The sequence below is a fragment of the Lissotriton vulgaris genome, chromosome 4_1, assembly GCF_964263255.1.
Source record: "Lissotriton vulgaris chromosome 4_1, aLisVul1.2, whole genome shotgun sequence".
Classification (NCBI taxonomy): domain Eukaryota; kingdom Metazoa; phylum Chordata; class Amphibia; order Caudata; family Salamandridae; genus Lissotriton; species Lissotriton vulgaris.
In genome coordinates this window covers 1,417,751,471-1,417,767,027 of record NC_141691.1, presented here as the reverse complement: position 1 = coordinate 1,417,767,027, position 15,557 = coordinate 1,417,751,471, and the positions used below count along the sequence as shown (strand labels likewise).

The 15,557-nt window shown below is 41.6% G+C and overlaps 1 protein-coding gene across 3 annotated transcripts in view; it reads left to right on the top strand.

Annotated features, from left to right (window-relative positions):
- The window catches only part of SS18 (SS18 subunit of BAF chromatin remodeling complex), a 359,812-nt gene that overhangs the window by 299,790 nt on the left and 44,465 nt on the right, over nucleotides 1-15,557 (top strand). For 2 of the 3 annotated variants that reach the window (XM_086965659.1, XM_086965658.1), the window contains 2 exons: nucleotides 1,887-2,009; nucleotides 15,373-15,506. In XM_086965659.1, the coding sequence (XP_086821785.1) occupies nucleotides 1,887-2,009; nucleotides 15,373-15,506 (257 nt within the window). Of the gene's footprint in view, nucleotides 1-1,145; nucleotides 1,239-1,886; nucleotides 2,010-15,372; nucleotides 15,507-15,557 lie in introns of all 3 variants that reach the window. The other variant, XM_086965657.1, reaches the window with a different exon arrangement.

Here is a 15,557-nt window from a genome sequence, read left to right as displayed (position 1 = left end):
CGTTTGGATCTTTACCAAGCGCCTGGCTCCAGCGACAGTCATAACACTACAGCAGAATACCTAGCACTATGTGTACCTGAACAGCTTTAAGCCAAGGTGCTCTCCTTGTGGACACTCTGGAATGTTTGATTTTTGGGGCGGGTGCTAAATATTGTATGTAGGGAACAAGTCTGATCGAATGCTGTGTGTTATTGTAAGACTGCTCAATTTGCTCCCCAGGAATGATTAGTTAGCCAGGAAATTTCTCTGCATCAGTTGGGGTATTGGGCCTTTTTGCGACTTTTTGAACTACCTGAAACAACAATAAATCTTGTCGAAGTTAAAAGCAGCATTCTAATCGTGGAAACAATCATAAGTTAAACACATGACTTAGGCTACGATCAACCTGTACTATCCATTCAAAACCGATGAAACTACATTATGATTGCATGTAGCGTTGAGCTGTTTGCAGAATTCAGGCACGTTCTGTGGCGTTATAGTCCGCTACTGTAATGGTGGCGTTGTTAATCGCCCTGAATAGAGGCCAAGGAAAAGCTAACATTTCTTGGCATAGCAGATCGTTTTTTACAAGTACCTCACTCACGTCCTCCCTTGACCTGAAATCCCTTCCCTTTGGGGTGCCCTTAGAGACAGCTCATTCATAATTCGCGATATCGTTTTATACAGACAATAAATGTTTAAATTGGAAGCTGTTTCTTTGTATTCACTGTTCTAGAAATAGTGTCTCGACTATTGCATGATCATTTTATATATACTGCTGTTAACCTGCCTTAGTGATAGAGATCTCTTGAACAGGTGTTGGACAAAATATCGTAGTTGCTTCCTTTGTACAGTCCTAATTCAGATCATTTTATTTACATCTGAAAGGCATTCTGATAGAATTTTTATGAGCAATAAAGCAGTTTTCTTTGTAACATCAAGTAATGTTTGCAGATTATACCATCAGCATTTGATTATTTTCTTTAATTGCGGGAGAAGAACCCATTTGTTGCTGAAAGACATGCGAAACTAGTCTTCATGGGCTGAATTTGACGTTTTTAATGTGTTTCCAATTGATTTCTTCTTTCTGTTAAATGGTGAATCTGTCGCACTTTCACTCCACCGATCATTAACGTCTCTTCCTGTTTCTTGTCGAATTGATGTAGGTCATAGTGAGTACGGTTATCAGCAACCGTCGTATCCTGAACAAGGCTACGATAGGCCTCACGAGGATTCCTCACCACACTACTACGAAGGAGGTATCTATATACCTTCACACGCCAGAATACATACATGCCTGCATACGCCCCCTTCCTTACCCCATTTACAAGCCTCCGCACAGCTCCTTACATTCATCCAGACAATTGTTTTCAAACATTTCTTTACTGAAGTTCTTATAGGATTCAACCGTAACTTTCTAAAAAAACAAAACTCAATACAAATGCATATACTTCAACATTTCTAACAGTAAAATAACTAAACATTTAAGTATTATTTTCTTCAATTAAAAATCTCCATTAACATAACACCATTGGTTCACTGTATGCGGCCTGCCTTTAGGAAACAGCTTGCTCATCTTGTGTAGCTGGTCTGTGCTTTCGTAGCTGTGTTTTTGTTTCCTTTTTTGTTAATTCGTTTAGCTCTCTTTTTTTAGGACTGATGCTCTGGTGTATGTAGTGCTGATTCGGGAGGGATACTCAAATCTAGACTACAGCCTTGCGCAGTTGACTTCTGATGCAGCTTTGGCCAGTTTCTCGTGTTTAATTTGAGTTTCCCTTTGGTTCATTCTGTGTTTAATTGTTTGTGACTCCATTTCTTTTTTGGGTGCTTTTGATGTTGGCTGTTAGGCTCAAAAAAGGACATTTAAAATAATATTTCTTTAATGCTGTACTCCACTCGTCTTACAGGAAATGCGCAGTATGCACAGCAGCAGGACACCTATCAGGGACCTCCACAACAGCAGGGGTATGCCCCACCCCCACAGCAATACCCAAACCAGCAAGGCTACCCTGGACAGCAGCAAGGTTATGGTAAGTAAAACAGAAAATTGTTCGAATGATGGATACACAACGCTGTTAAGAATATAAACTGAGACGACTAAGTATGGATTGTACACTTCAGACTCATTCTGTATAGACATTTTTTTAAATACATCCAATGCTAATTTTCATTACCATTGGAAGAGAGTTGTGGTCAGTTTTGTCAAACATGCTATAATAGTTAAAGTATTGGCAGTATGTTTTCCCTTGAATTAATAGCTGAGGTTTGTGATAACTATTAAAAGAAGTGGCAAAGCCCAAAAGTAGTACTTTTATTGATCTCTGTACTTAGAAAACGATTAAAACGGAGAGGGACATATTCTAAATGCTGTTTTGGGGTGTGCCCTTAGTATGAGTTTTATTTAGCTAAATGGAGAGTGATCCAATTTAGGACTTAGGATCAATAGGTGATGTGTATGTAGGCATACCCACTATACCATCAATGCTAGAACTTTAAGTAGAGAAAACTTCTTGCTTTAGTTTCTCAAATGGTCAACTTGTGACCACAGTTGTCTTTGTCACACTGGTGGGTTACTCCTTCGGGAACTGTTCACTGGTAACTGCAGGGACAGACTTCTGACCCTTACAGGGGCAGATGCTGGGTCTAGTGACCTAATGAAGAATACTCTGAGGGCTTTGGACTCACAACTGAGGAAAATAGAATTAGATTGAGAGGGTTTACCAAACCCAAAATCAGTCTTGAATTGACTTCGTTGACTACTCAGTTAAACACTAGATGGATGGTTAACTGGAATTATTGTGCCTGATTTCAATGGGCATTACAATTTGTTTATGAAGGAGCATATTTTGAGTAATTACGCTAATGAAACGTTACATCAACATTTGGGGGACCTAGGTCTAATTTCTCCCTAGGAATTGGGAAAGAAGGCATACCACTGGGTCAAGACTAGGGTAACCAAAACTGCCACTGGGGGCGACCAAAAGAAAGGGGTTACAAAACCTCCCCAGGGGAAAGGGGGTGAGAACGCCAAAGATAAAAAGCCAGAGACTTCAAAAGGGCTGCAAAAACCTGCAATGGGGGGTGGGGTCCCAAAACTCTTCACAGACCACTGGTAGATACAAAGGGAAGAACTTTGATCCCTTAAGGGCCTAGTGTTTCGATTGTAAGAAATTGGGACACTTAACTGGAGATGCTACTTGTCCTAGCAAGAAGTCCCCTAGTCCTCCAGCTACTACTGGTGTAGTCAGTCTCCAGATGGGATCAACAGTGTTCCCAGAGCAAACCAGGGTTCACACTGAAGCGGTTCTAGTCACTTAGGGTGAAGTTGAGTTTGCCACTTTAGCTGTGTGGCCTCCCAACTTAAAGAAGTATTTGCAATACTTCAGGATCAATGGGACTTAGAATAGAGGCCCTGAGGGATACAGTGTCACTATAGTGAGAGACACACTGGTTTCCCCGGAGTAATACCTGAGTGGGAAATCTTATTCAGTCACCAACGCTGACAGTGTTACTACTAACCATGCCATGGCTATGGTGACAGACAGGGGGGCTGCGCGGGGGTGGGGGGGGGGGGGGGGGGGTACTGGCCTGAAACAGGCAGGGATCTCTCCAAAGCCTCCAGCTTCCGGTCTGCTTGGAATTGACCTAGAGACCTCAGCACGGGCTGAGATAGAATTGAAAACCCATGCAGCAATGCTGGACATCCCTGAGATTGTGTGTGTCAAGACTAGAGCACAGAGCCAAAAGCAGAGTGAAAAAGAAGTGTTGAAGCCTGAAAGAATGGCCCAACCTTTCAAGAGTAAAGGTAAGAAGCTTCTGAACAGCCATAAAGTCAGGACCCCTCTCCGCAGTGAGAGGACTTTGAAGCCCCAGAGGGAACTGATCCCATGGAACTTGACCCTTACAAGGTTGAACTCTTAGGCCCAGGGGGACCCACTAGGGAAGGGTTGTGCCTTAGACCGCAGATCTGTCCAACTCTTGAGAGCCTGAGGCTGCATGCTGCTGCACAGGAAAAGGGAGATGTCCGTGTTACCCACAGAGCCTATTGGGAGGAGGCCATTAAGAAAATGGGGTGACCCATAAGGTGAGGACCTGGGTATATAGTGATATAGAAAAACAATGGTCCTAAACCTATTAATTATGCTGATGGACTAAATCAATTATAATACCCACAGTTTTTGTGTATAGAGCAACCACAACTGGTCTGCTCTATTGTACTCAAGTTGTTTAGTACCACGAGATAAACCTACACCACGGTTAAAGAAAATACTTTTAATTTATTAGCTTGTTTTTCATTTTTTAGCAGTTCATTTTTATACACAATATATCATTTCAAAATAGATAAAAACAAAGTGGTTGCCCAGAATAAGAGCGTGCAAAGAAAAAGTGTGATCAGGAGTGTAAAACATTTTTTCCATACAGACATACAAACCTCAAGACATGTATGTCTGTATGGAAAAAATGTTCTGATTGCAAAAAGTTCAAAAAGGTTTGGCCAGGTTCTCAATACGGCAAATCATATGTCCGATATTGTTTGTTAAATAATGTGAATAATTTCAGTCCACTATCGTGAATTTTCCTTTCTTTTCACTTGTTTTACACTCCTGATCACGCTTTTTCTTTGCACGCTCTTATTCTGGGCAACCACTTTGTTTTTTATCTATTTTATCTGTTTTGAAATGATATATTGTGTATAAAAATGAACTAGTGCAACTCCGTAGTGCAACTCCGTACTGACCCAAAATATGGTGGACCTGTGACTTAGGACCACATTATTTGGAATTGAAAACGAGCTATACCACCACTGGCTTTGCCTCTTTATTCCTTACCGTGGGGTTGCTCACTTTAAAAGACACTGTGTTGCCTTCTAACTCCTTAGAGGGCCAATATGTTTCATTGCCATTGGAATGTTGGCAATTTCTCTTCAGGGCGAAGGTCAGTATTCACCACACTGCTTGTATTTCATAAACATGTAACCGTTTGGATGCCGAACTGTGGCATACCGGAGACCCCCTTCTTTGTCACTCATACGGTATAAATCCCCATGCTGCTTCCTGTCAGCCGGATATCTGAGTGCTTCTCCTTTGAAATCATCCCAACCTTTACTTTCCTGCAACACCCATAAATCTATTACTTGGGGGCAACCCTGAACTTTGCCTCCTCAGACAAGAACCGACCAGAAGAAAAGAAGGACAGAAGAAGCCATGCTGAACTAAGAAGAGGAGGACGCCCACTGGCTTTTGCCCCAGCCCTATCGGCCTGTTCGCACCTCAAACCTGCTTTAGCAAAATCCCGGTGTGTCCTGCAGCCAGCATCCCTCAAGAACTGAAGGTCCTGCCTTCCAAAACCAAGACTTTGTCTCCCGTGAGCACCAGATTTGCTCACCAACAGACTCTGGCCAAATCCACAAGTCTGCACTACTCTGCACCCGATGCCCACGGTCCGAGTGGCCCAAAACCACGAGGAGGTCTCCCCGGCGAACCTCACCTGAGATCTGGTGATCTCTGACCTGCCTCGAATCTCCAATCGATGCCTACAGCCGCTTTCTGGAGGATCCACCTGACGGCAACCGGAGCTGGTAATAAAACCTGACGCCTAAAGACACCCCTGCACCAGACGTCCCACGACCTTGGGTGGCCCAACTGACGGTGTCCCAGGAGCCCCAAGGATCCAAACTTACCTCTTCAACCGCTGGTTACCTCCGGAAGATCTTTGTCCCCGACCCTGCAGTGTTTGTGGCAACAGGAGAATCTCCATTGAAAACAGGGCACCCAATGCCAATACAGCTCCCTGCACTCAGCCGCCCCTGTCCCACTGCGGGTGTACTTTAGATGCTAACTCGGATCCCCCTTAGTCCTGAGCCTAATACCAGGAGCTTTGCTCCCACAACCGTGTGGCCTGCTCATGAGCAGCCACCAACCGGATGCCCCCTATGCCCCATTGGATGACATTGGGCCTCAGCACTCTGCACCCGGCCGCCCTAGTGCTGCTGAGGGTATTCTGAGAGTGCATCCTTGACCCATGGGGAACCCTGGTTACAACTCCAGAATACCAACTCCCACAAATAGGTACTTACCTGCAAACTGTTAACTACCTTTCCTTCCATAGGATTGCATCAACTGCTTTTCCTTGAAAATACTTCTAAGTGTGGAGTTGGTTGGTATGAAACATTGAAAAACTACAAATGTACTAAAAGTGAATTACTTACCTTTTTTCTACGAAATGTCTCTGTGATATCTAGGCATATCACACTGATTAGCAAAAGCAACTTTAAACCTATCTAAAAAGTAATGTGCACAGTAATCCGTAAAGTAATTGAAAAGTAATTTTGAACTGTTGACTTACCTCTAATCCGACCAACTGCATTTGAACCTGCTTTTAACTGTAAATCACTGCATGAGATTTTGCAAAGTATTATTTCACTTACCTGCACAAGTCTTGGCTTGGTTCTAGAAATAAAATAACTAAATAATATTTTTGATACAAACAAATTGGTCTGAGTTCAGTTTTTGAGTGTGTGACATAATTTCTTGCCTGAGTATGTACAACAAATGCTGAACACTACCCTCTGATAAAGCCTTACTGCTCACCCACTCTACCACAAATAGAGAGTAAGGTGCTATCTACTTTTACCTCTGCCTACCTTTGGGGTTACACTGGACTCTGTGCACACTATACATCATTTTGTTATAGTATATACAAAGCCAACTTCCTACAATATGCATACACAATTATGATCAGATCGAACAACAAACAGCCTTATACTTTCGTGAAACAACGTTAGACATTTTGTGTATTAAATCAACATGAAATAAACAAAAATTAATGATAGTGCCCTGTGGTATTTACATAACAGGTGATACATGAATTGACCCTCACAAGTATAGGCCATCTTCAGGGTAAGGGAGCAGGATACAGTGACAGCGTTTACTTGCATGGTCATGTCTAGTTTGCTGTTAATTATTTCTAGTTTCTTGGTGCAGGTCCAGAATCAGTTGGCCACCAGTTGGAGTTCTATGTTGAGGTGTTCTTGCCAAAGATCGCTACTTCTGTCTTGACTATGTTGAGCTTAAACAGTTGACTTTCATGCACTTAGGGACTTCGGTCATGCAGGCGGTGAACTGGTTTCTAGTTTTCTGGGTCTTATCCGAGAGGCAGAGTAGAAGTTGCATGTTGTCTGCGTAAAAGAGGATGTTGCTGTAGAATGCTTTCTTTTTTATTTCTAACATATGCTTGCAGTAAAATAAAAAATTACCATCACACCAGCTTGCCAAGGCCAAACCTATTTCCTTTGCCACTGTTTTTTGTTGAAAGCTGGGCTGTTATAGTTTTTGCTCACATTGCATATTGTTTGATTCACATAAGCAATAAGTCTTCACTTTTGTGGTCAACATACTCAGGTGTGCTTATGGGCCAGTACATTGACTTTGGTGTTTGGTTTGGAACTTATAGGGATGAGCAAGAGCACCTTTAAGCCTTTGGAGCAGTGATGGCATTAAGAAGTTAATGTGCATATTTATCTGCCTAACACCTGCTTGGCTTTTGCTTTGTGAGACAGATCCTGGAAAGAGCAGCATCCTTCGCTCTGTCTGTAAATAGATTAGTTCTATATTTTGTAGTTCCTAATGCCTATTCCCTCAGACCAGTGGTGTGGCAGTGTGTACAGAGCCGAAATTTGAGGACATGCACAAGACTTTGACCTAGCAAGATAACCTCTGTTCTTTAGTAGCTGTAGGGTTCTGTGGAATCATATGGATCCCTGCTTTGAATCCCAGCATGGCTCAAATTAGGTGACAGTATTCTGAAGTCCATAGATGTAAGCCAGTGAATTTGGATTATAGTATAATGTATTATTTAATTACATTATTTCAGAACTGCTGCTGGAATTGCGTTTGTTCTTCGAACCTAGCAAGCAAGTTAGCATGTGAAACGTATAACCTTTTTAAAATACCTACTCAATGAAGCAATTAGTGTCCATATCCTGTTTGATAGTTTATAATCACAGTTCTAGACCTTCTAATCCACAGTTGCATTTATCTTTACTTTCAGTGCATTTTATGTTAGTGTAGTCACATTTTTTACTTTCAATATTCCCAGCCTGGTACCTTAAGGATGGTTTCATAACCCTTCTTTTTTGGTGGAGCCTACTACATGGGGCAAGCGCTGCCATATGTGGGGCATATTAATACTTACCAAGAAAATTGAGGGGCTTCAAGCTCACTCATTGCTAACTGTTAGTTGGTTTTCCTCGCCACTCTAATTTCCCTGCCTCTTATTCATGTCCGAGCTTGTCAATCTTGTGGTTTTCCCACCCATGGAGCCTGGCCTCCTCACAGTATCTTTGACGTCAGACTGACATATGGAAAACAAAGTTCTACGTGCGTCAATGACATCTGCAGCGCACAGTTCTATACGTCAGTCTGACATCAGGAATATAAAGTTCTACATGTGTCACTGACAACAGTAATGAACAATTCTATATGCACAGCCGACACAAGAAGCGGACAGCTATATATGTCAGTCACATTAGGAATACAAAGTTTTACGTGTGCACTTCGACACCAGTAATACACAGTTATGTGAACCAGGCTGACATTAGGAACACAACGTTCTACTTCTGTCACTCTGACATTAGTAGTGCACATTTCTGTGAGCCAGGCAGGCTGTCATCTGCAGCGCACAGTTCTACAAGTCAATCTGATGTTAGAAATACAAAGTTGTACGTTTGCACTCTGACATCAGTAATGCACAGTTCTATGTAGCCAGCTGACAGCTGCAGCGCACAGTTCTTTGTCAGTGTGACGTCAGGAATACAAAGCTGTACGTGAGCACTCTGACGTCAGTAATGCTCAATTCTATGTAGCAGGCTATCTGCAGTGCGCAGTTCTTTATGTCATTCTATCTGACATCCGGAACACAAAGCTTTCACTGACATCAGCAATGCACAGTTCTGTGGGGCAGGATGATATTGGCAGCGTACTGACAGTAAGACATTTGGAGCATGTGACAGTCTGAAGTATTCAGCTCCATAGTTCATATGACATTTTGTGACATCAGGGACGCACAGTTCTGTGAATACCCGGCTCTATATATGTGACAGCCTAGGATCAAGAATTAAACACTGCATACATGACGCCCATCATATGAAGTTTAAAGGGTTCGCAAGTAGGCTAATGACACACTTCAGGCATTAGCCGTGACACTTACCTAGTGAGCGGCCCTGCGGCGGATGCCCTGCCCTCTGCTTCTGCCCTGCCCGTCCTGCCTCTGGTTCCCATACATGCACAGATTCGGTGTGTACTAACCAGCCCATGCACGAGGGGCCACCCAGTGACAGCCATTGGCGCTTCCTCCACCCCCTCCCGTCTCCTCCCTAAATTTTCATTTCCTGGCAAAGACTCTCAAAAGTGAAACTTACAGCCCAGAGGCGCGCGCGCACATCTGCGTGCACAGACCTTGGCCCACACCCTCTGTTGAATGCACACTTTGAAAACACCACAGGCAAGCAATATGAAAGTGCATGTTGTGCTAATTTCTGACAAGAGGTGGCAAATAGGTTCTAAAAATAAACATTGAAAATATACCACGGAAGACAGACAAGAAACAAATTAAACAAGCGTGCGAGTGGTGCGCGCGCCACAGCGAGACATCAGTTTTGCATTATTGCGCACGCATCTGTGCACGATATTTCAAAACCGATGTGGCCAGTGCAGGTAACCGCAAGCAAAAGGTCATGGGCGGAGCAAAGGCGGGACATGCACCCGCCTTTGCCCAATTGCGTGCTGTCTTTCTTAGAAAGACGCATGCAAAGCACAATAGCGTGTTAAAAAAACAAAACCACATGCACAAGCGTTTGGTGAGCTTTCTGAAGCCCCTTACTGAAAGTCTCGCATGCAGCGCATGCGCTGCTCTAGGCTAGACCTAAAAATATACCAGTTGAGGTTTCAGGTTCGCCCCTTCACCCAGTGTTTTGTTTGAGGTCTCATCCACGTTTTCATGACGTCCTTTTGATTGTCCAGTAGTTTGCTTGCATGTGGGAGAGATGCATTGTTTTCCTTATCGACGTATACTGTTTGCAATAATTTGGAGTGAATTGCCTCATCATAACTAAATATTTGGCGTGAGTGATGCCATTTGTCAAACCTAAGAGATGGCCCAGAAGAAACCAGCTTTGCTTGAGGGTTTGTTTGTTAGTGTTTTTTTTTTTTTTGCCCAGGAACAGTCTTGCCAGCTTCATGTGGTTCGGTGGAGCCTAAGATGATGAAGAAATGGCTTCCCGATGCTTCTGGGGAAAATACTGTCCAGGGCCCAGACAGTAGACAATTTTGACCCTTCCATGACATAAGGGATTCCCTGTACAAGGGGCCATGGTTCTAGCTACTGCCTCCCAGCCCTGACTATTCTTAATGCGTTTTTTGGCTGGCTGTTGACTGGGCAGGTAAGTGCCTGCGTTTTATGTGCACCATGACAGCCATATGAGCTATAAACTGTAAGGGATCCAGTAGCCCCCTGTTGATTAGGATCATATCTTTGTCCTATTATGATTTCCCTAGAAAGGAAAAGTGATTTGTTAACTTGTTAAATACACCACGCAACTTTTTTTCTTGGCCAAATCTTTGGTCTTTTTTTATAATGAGGTTTGGCTCTTTTGACTGAGATGCATCATTGATGTCCAATACGTATTCTTTAGTCACACATTTACAAACAAAACACTCAATTACTCTTGTTTCCCAATTTTTGGATGCTAACATTCATATCTAGTCTGGCATTCTTTCTGGTCAATGCGATGCCCACGCAGGGCGATCAATATCGATTATAGACCTTCTTCCACCAAAGTCTTTTAAAAACAATTTAACATTCCGTTTGTGTTTACATTTTTGTTATCCTTATTGAGTCCATGCCTCTTTTAAATGTTTTGACAGATTCTTGAGCGCTACACGGATTCAGAGGCCTCCTTACAACAACGAAGAGCCTATTTATAAAATAACAAACATAAATATATAACAAACATAAGTTCTTATTGAAATACATATCATAGATATGATTTACAAAAAAATGGCTGAGACTACCGTTATACCACCTATCACTAATGCGTACAAAATTCAACAGAAAAAATGGGTGGACGGGTAATCGACAGAAAAAATGGGTGGACGGGTAATCAACAGAAAAAATGGGTGGACGGGTATCAAAGATCAGCCACCATAAAACTCCTTGTGGGACACAAAGTCCATGTCAATGGTTAAAAAAAGATAACCCAGCACTCCAAACAACAAGTGAGTTCAGAGATTGGAAATCTGTAGCCACGTGCAGTGTAAACTACACCTGGTCGCTGCACAGGATGCTATTTAAGAACCACACATTTAACCGGACTGTCATGCGGCTAATTACTTGTTGGGGAAAGGTTTTCTTTCAAAGATGGCTTCCATGTTCGCACATCCCATGTTAATCCAGCAGAGGCATCTAATGGTGTACATGTGCAAAAGTGCACACTTGCTGCTGGTGGTGTTTTGCCACTTTTGCAGTGGTATGAAAATTATGTAGGCGATAACTGCCACTAAAAAGCTCAATGTAGGGTACTCGTGTTATAGGCTACCTAAAGGGAGCAGTGCCAGTTTTCAGTTAGAGAATGCTGCCTCCTATCCATTAATATTTCTTTAGTTCTTTCATTTTGAATTTTAGTTAGGTTTGCGAAATACATACCTGGTCTTACCACATAGCTTCTTTTCTAAGTTATATTTTCCTGTGTTTTATTTTTTATTTGGTAATAATAGGTAACCAAGACATGGCCAGTGTTAAATGCAGATATTTTGCCAAATTGTTTTTATTCAAACAATTGGCCTTTCCATAAAAAATATAAATTATGCGTATTTATTTTATATTTTTTTTAAAGTGCTCCTGGCACCTGCATGACTATCCAGTGCCTATTACTTTTGAAGGACGACTAGTATTACAGGTAAGTAACTTATTTCTCTCGTCAGAATTTCGAATTAATTTAAAATATAGATATGCATTTTAATCGACTGGTGTTTACTATAATTGTTTGATTTACTCCCATCCATTCATTTTGTAGGTCTGTCATCGATTCAATTTTAATGCATGGGCCATATGGTTATTTTTCTACTGGAACATTATATCAGTGTTTAACTTTTTGCCTACACAAATCCTTTGTTTTCATTCTTCTTTTTTTGTATTCTTGACAGGAGAATTGTGAGTTTGGTTCTGCGTGTATTGCTCCCATCAGATCCTTTTACTAATATTTTGCACCCTGGTTACATTGCGTCTTGGCAATGTTCATTACCTTGTGTTAATTCCAGCTTTTAGCTTTTGTTGAGTTGTTTTTCTGCTTGATAATGTTCTACTTTGGATATGTCAACCTCTCCAAAGAAAGGGTTTTGTGTTGGTTCTTCATGTTCTTTTGTAATGTTATTGTCCTCCTGGAGAGGGTTGTTTTTCTCTTGTCAGTCACCGAGTTTTTGCTTTGTATGTGTTGGAAGTTTCCATCTGTCAGGTTTAGGAGGTGGTGGGAATGTGCCCGTGCACACATACATAGATAAAGGGGTAGGATAACACTATTTGCATGTCTCCCAGATTTCTACTCTTCTTAATGTAGGAGGGGCTGTGTCAAGTAATTGTAAGACTGTGCAGTGAAGATTACTAGTAAGTAATTGCTACTGTATTTTGCTGTAAGACTTAAGTTAACCTTCCTCACATGGACATGGTCTTCTTAGTTTTCCTTTTCCAGAGTTGACTTTGTCTATTAATGGTAATTGATTTCTTATTGATGACATTATTGTCCAAGGCTTTATACCTTTACCACCCTAGTTTTTTTTATCTGTAAATGTACTTTTCTTCTAACTTACTTAAAGCATAATGCAGGTAATCTGCAGTCAATAGTTGACAGTGGGTTTGTGCCAACATACATGTCCATTCTTACTTCTTCCCCTCAGTCATTGGCATTGCTCTCCACTTTAATCAGATGTTTGTGAGTAGCCAAGTAGCAGAAAAACCCTGTAGCCTGCTGCACTTCTGGTATCCTTTGTGCTTTACAAACGCGACCAAGTCTATAATAATATGGAGCTGACCCAATGGTTACCCACATATTAAAAACAGTGCTCGCTCGAGGGATGCAGGCTTTAGAGCAGAGACTAGATAAGATCAGGAGGACCTTTATCACTTTAGTCAAAAGCATGTGAGATAGACTATCTCATCCCAGCGCTTTCTGTTTCAAACTGAGAACTGTGGAACTGCATCATTGGTTAAACTTTAGGAACCACAGTACTCCTAGTAGTTAGGTCCCATTTTATTGAAAATGCTCATTAAATTTTCTAAATTCTGCTCTAATCCCTAGACACTTTTGACCGTTAAGAACTGAGGGTTGAAGTCCGAGGTATGGTGAAGGAAGATTTAGACATCACACAGCCAATTGGAGTGTCTAGCTTTCTTCTTTGCTTAGAAACTAGGTAGTTAAACCCCCACCATTGTTGTTTTTACATGCTGTACTAGAAGAAAGCCAACTTCACTGTCTATGCACAGACATTCCCTCTTTTATTCAACATTCAAGACCACCTGCAAGGGTATTCTCCGGATTCCTAGAGTAATCAGATAGAACACTTTGGCAAACAGTCCTAAAAAGCTTTGTACGGGATGTTTTGTTCAGCTTTAGCTGCTTCCACCCTTTGAGTGTTCTCTGCTGATAACAATTCCCTAAGAATTAGGGCAGGTAGGGAGCAAGCAATACGTAAGTGTGACGTACAGTGCTCTGCTGCTGAAAGTACTATAGGCCTTATTGTGTAACCATTTGTTATACGCCACATCCTCTTGGGCTACAGTTGTGATAGTACTTTTTGAGAGGTAGTCAATTTACACTCTTAACAACAACAGTATCTAGAGGTCAAATGTAAAGCTCACCTGTGGACACAAGCCCCAACAGAATACAAATAGAGGAACCCAAAACAATATGCCATATGGTGAAAACTCAAACAGTGGGCAATTGTTCCCATCAGTAACCATTCGATACCGCCCTTTTTAACATCATTTGGGTTCTCCTTGCCCAGGAGATAAGACAAAACAACATAGCCTACTGATGTTTTTCTAGGACTATATGTGATGTTAAGTAAATGTGTTGGCAAGAAGGGTGGTATATTCAAGAAAATATGGAATGTTTGTGGTTACTGAATAAGCAGTGCAAAAAGTGAATCAAACAATAAATGTGAGTGCATAGATAAAATTGGATCAGTTCAGTAGATTGTGAGTTTTATTGATATCTTTCAAATGTCCAAATGTTAAAATAATAGTGAAAATACAGATTTAACATAATATCTGTCAGCAATATTGGTCGACATGTTTCAGCATTTAGGATGGAATAGTTCCAATGTTTTCTTCAGGACCTGTTAGAAACTACTGCTTATAAAGTGAGATTAAAAACAATCACCTGTAATTTTCAGGTTTCGTGATCAACCACATACCATCTGTAGTGGTGATGGCGCTTCACCCCACCTGGCAGCAGCTCAGGTTGATAGGAGCACCGCTCTATCCGTTGGTGTCTCCGCACTCTCGTCTGTGCTGACTGGGGCATTTGAGAGATATCATTAAAATTAAAAATCTACTCAACTGATCCAATTTTATCTATGCACTCACATTTGATGTTTTGATTCACTTTTTGCACTGCTTATTCAGTAACCACAAACATTCCATATCTTCTTGAATATACCACCCTTCTTGCCAACACATTTACTTAACATCACATATAGTCCTAGAAAAACATCAGTAGGCTATGTTTTGTCTTGTCTCCTGGGCAAGGAGAACCCAGATGATGTTAAAAAGGGCGGTATCGAATGGTTACTGATGGGAACAATTTCCCACTGTTTAAGTTTTCACCATATGGCATATTGTTTTGGGTTCCTGTATTTGTATTCTGTTGGGGCTCGTGTCCACAGGTGAGCTTTACATTTGACCTCTAGATACTGTTGTTGTTAAGAATGTTGAATATTGGGGTATGTATCTAGTTTAGGTCGTTAAATCTACCCTTGGACCCTTCTCAACTTGGTTTGTGTTGTAGTCAATTTACACTGACAGGTGGTGGTTAACTGAGAACATAAAGGGGTGGTTCCATGGACAGGTACATAGTGCTCCACCTAGCCTCACTAATGCTGCTAGTGCAGAATTACTGGTCATTTCAATAAGTGTTGGAAGGTTGCTAATAGCTGTATCCTTGGTTGAATTTGCTAGTGGTGCATTTGATCTCTTTTTCTTTTATTTTGGACCTATTTAGACTCATTTGTAGGTTAGCATATTTTTGCTTTTATTTAAATAATTAGATCTGCTGTTGACCTTTTTAAATATACTATAATTTCCAAAATTACATATAAAATTTTGACATGTTTATATCCCCAGGCCCAGCTCCGAGTGCTCCAGGTCCCCAATATCCCAACTACCCTCAAGGGCAAGGTCAGCAGTATGGAGGTTATAGACCTGCACAGCCAGGCCCCCCGCAGCCACAACAGCAGCGGCCTTATGCCTATGACCAGGTAAGTTTGTAAAAGAGTCATTGCTAGGAATTTTTGTATCCTCTAGTTCAA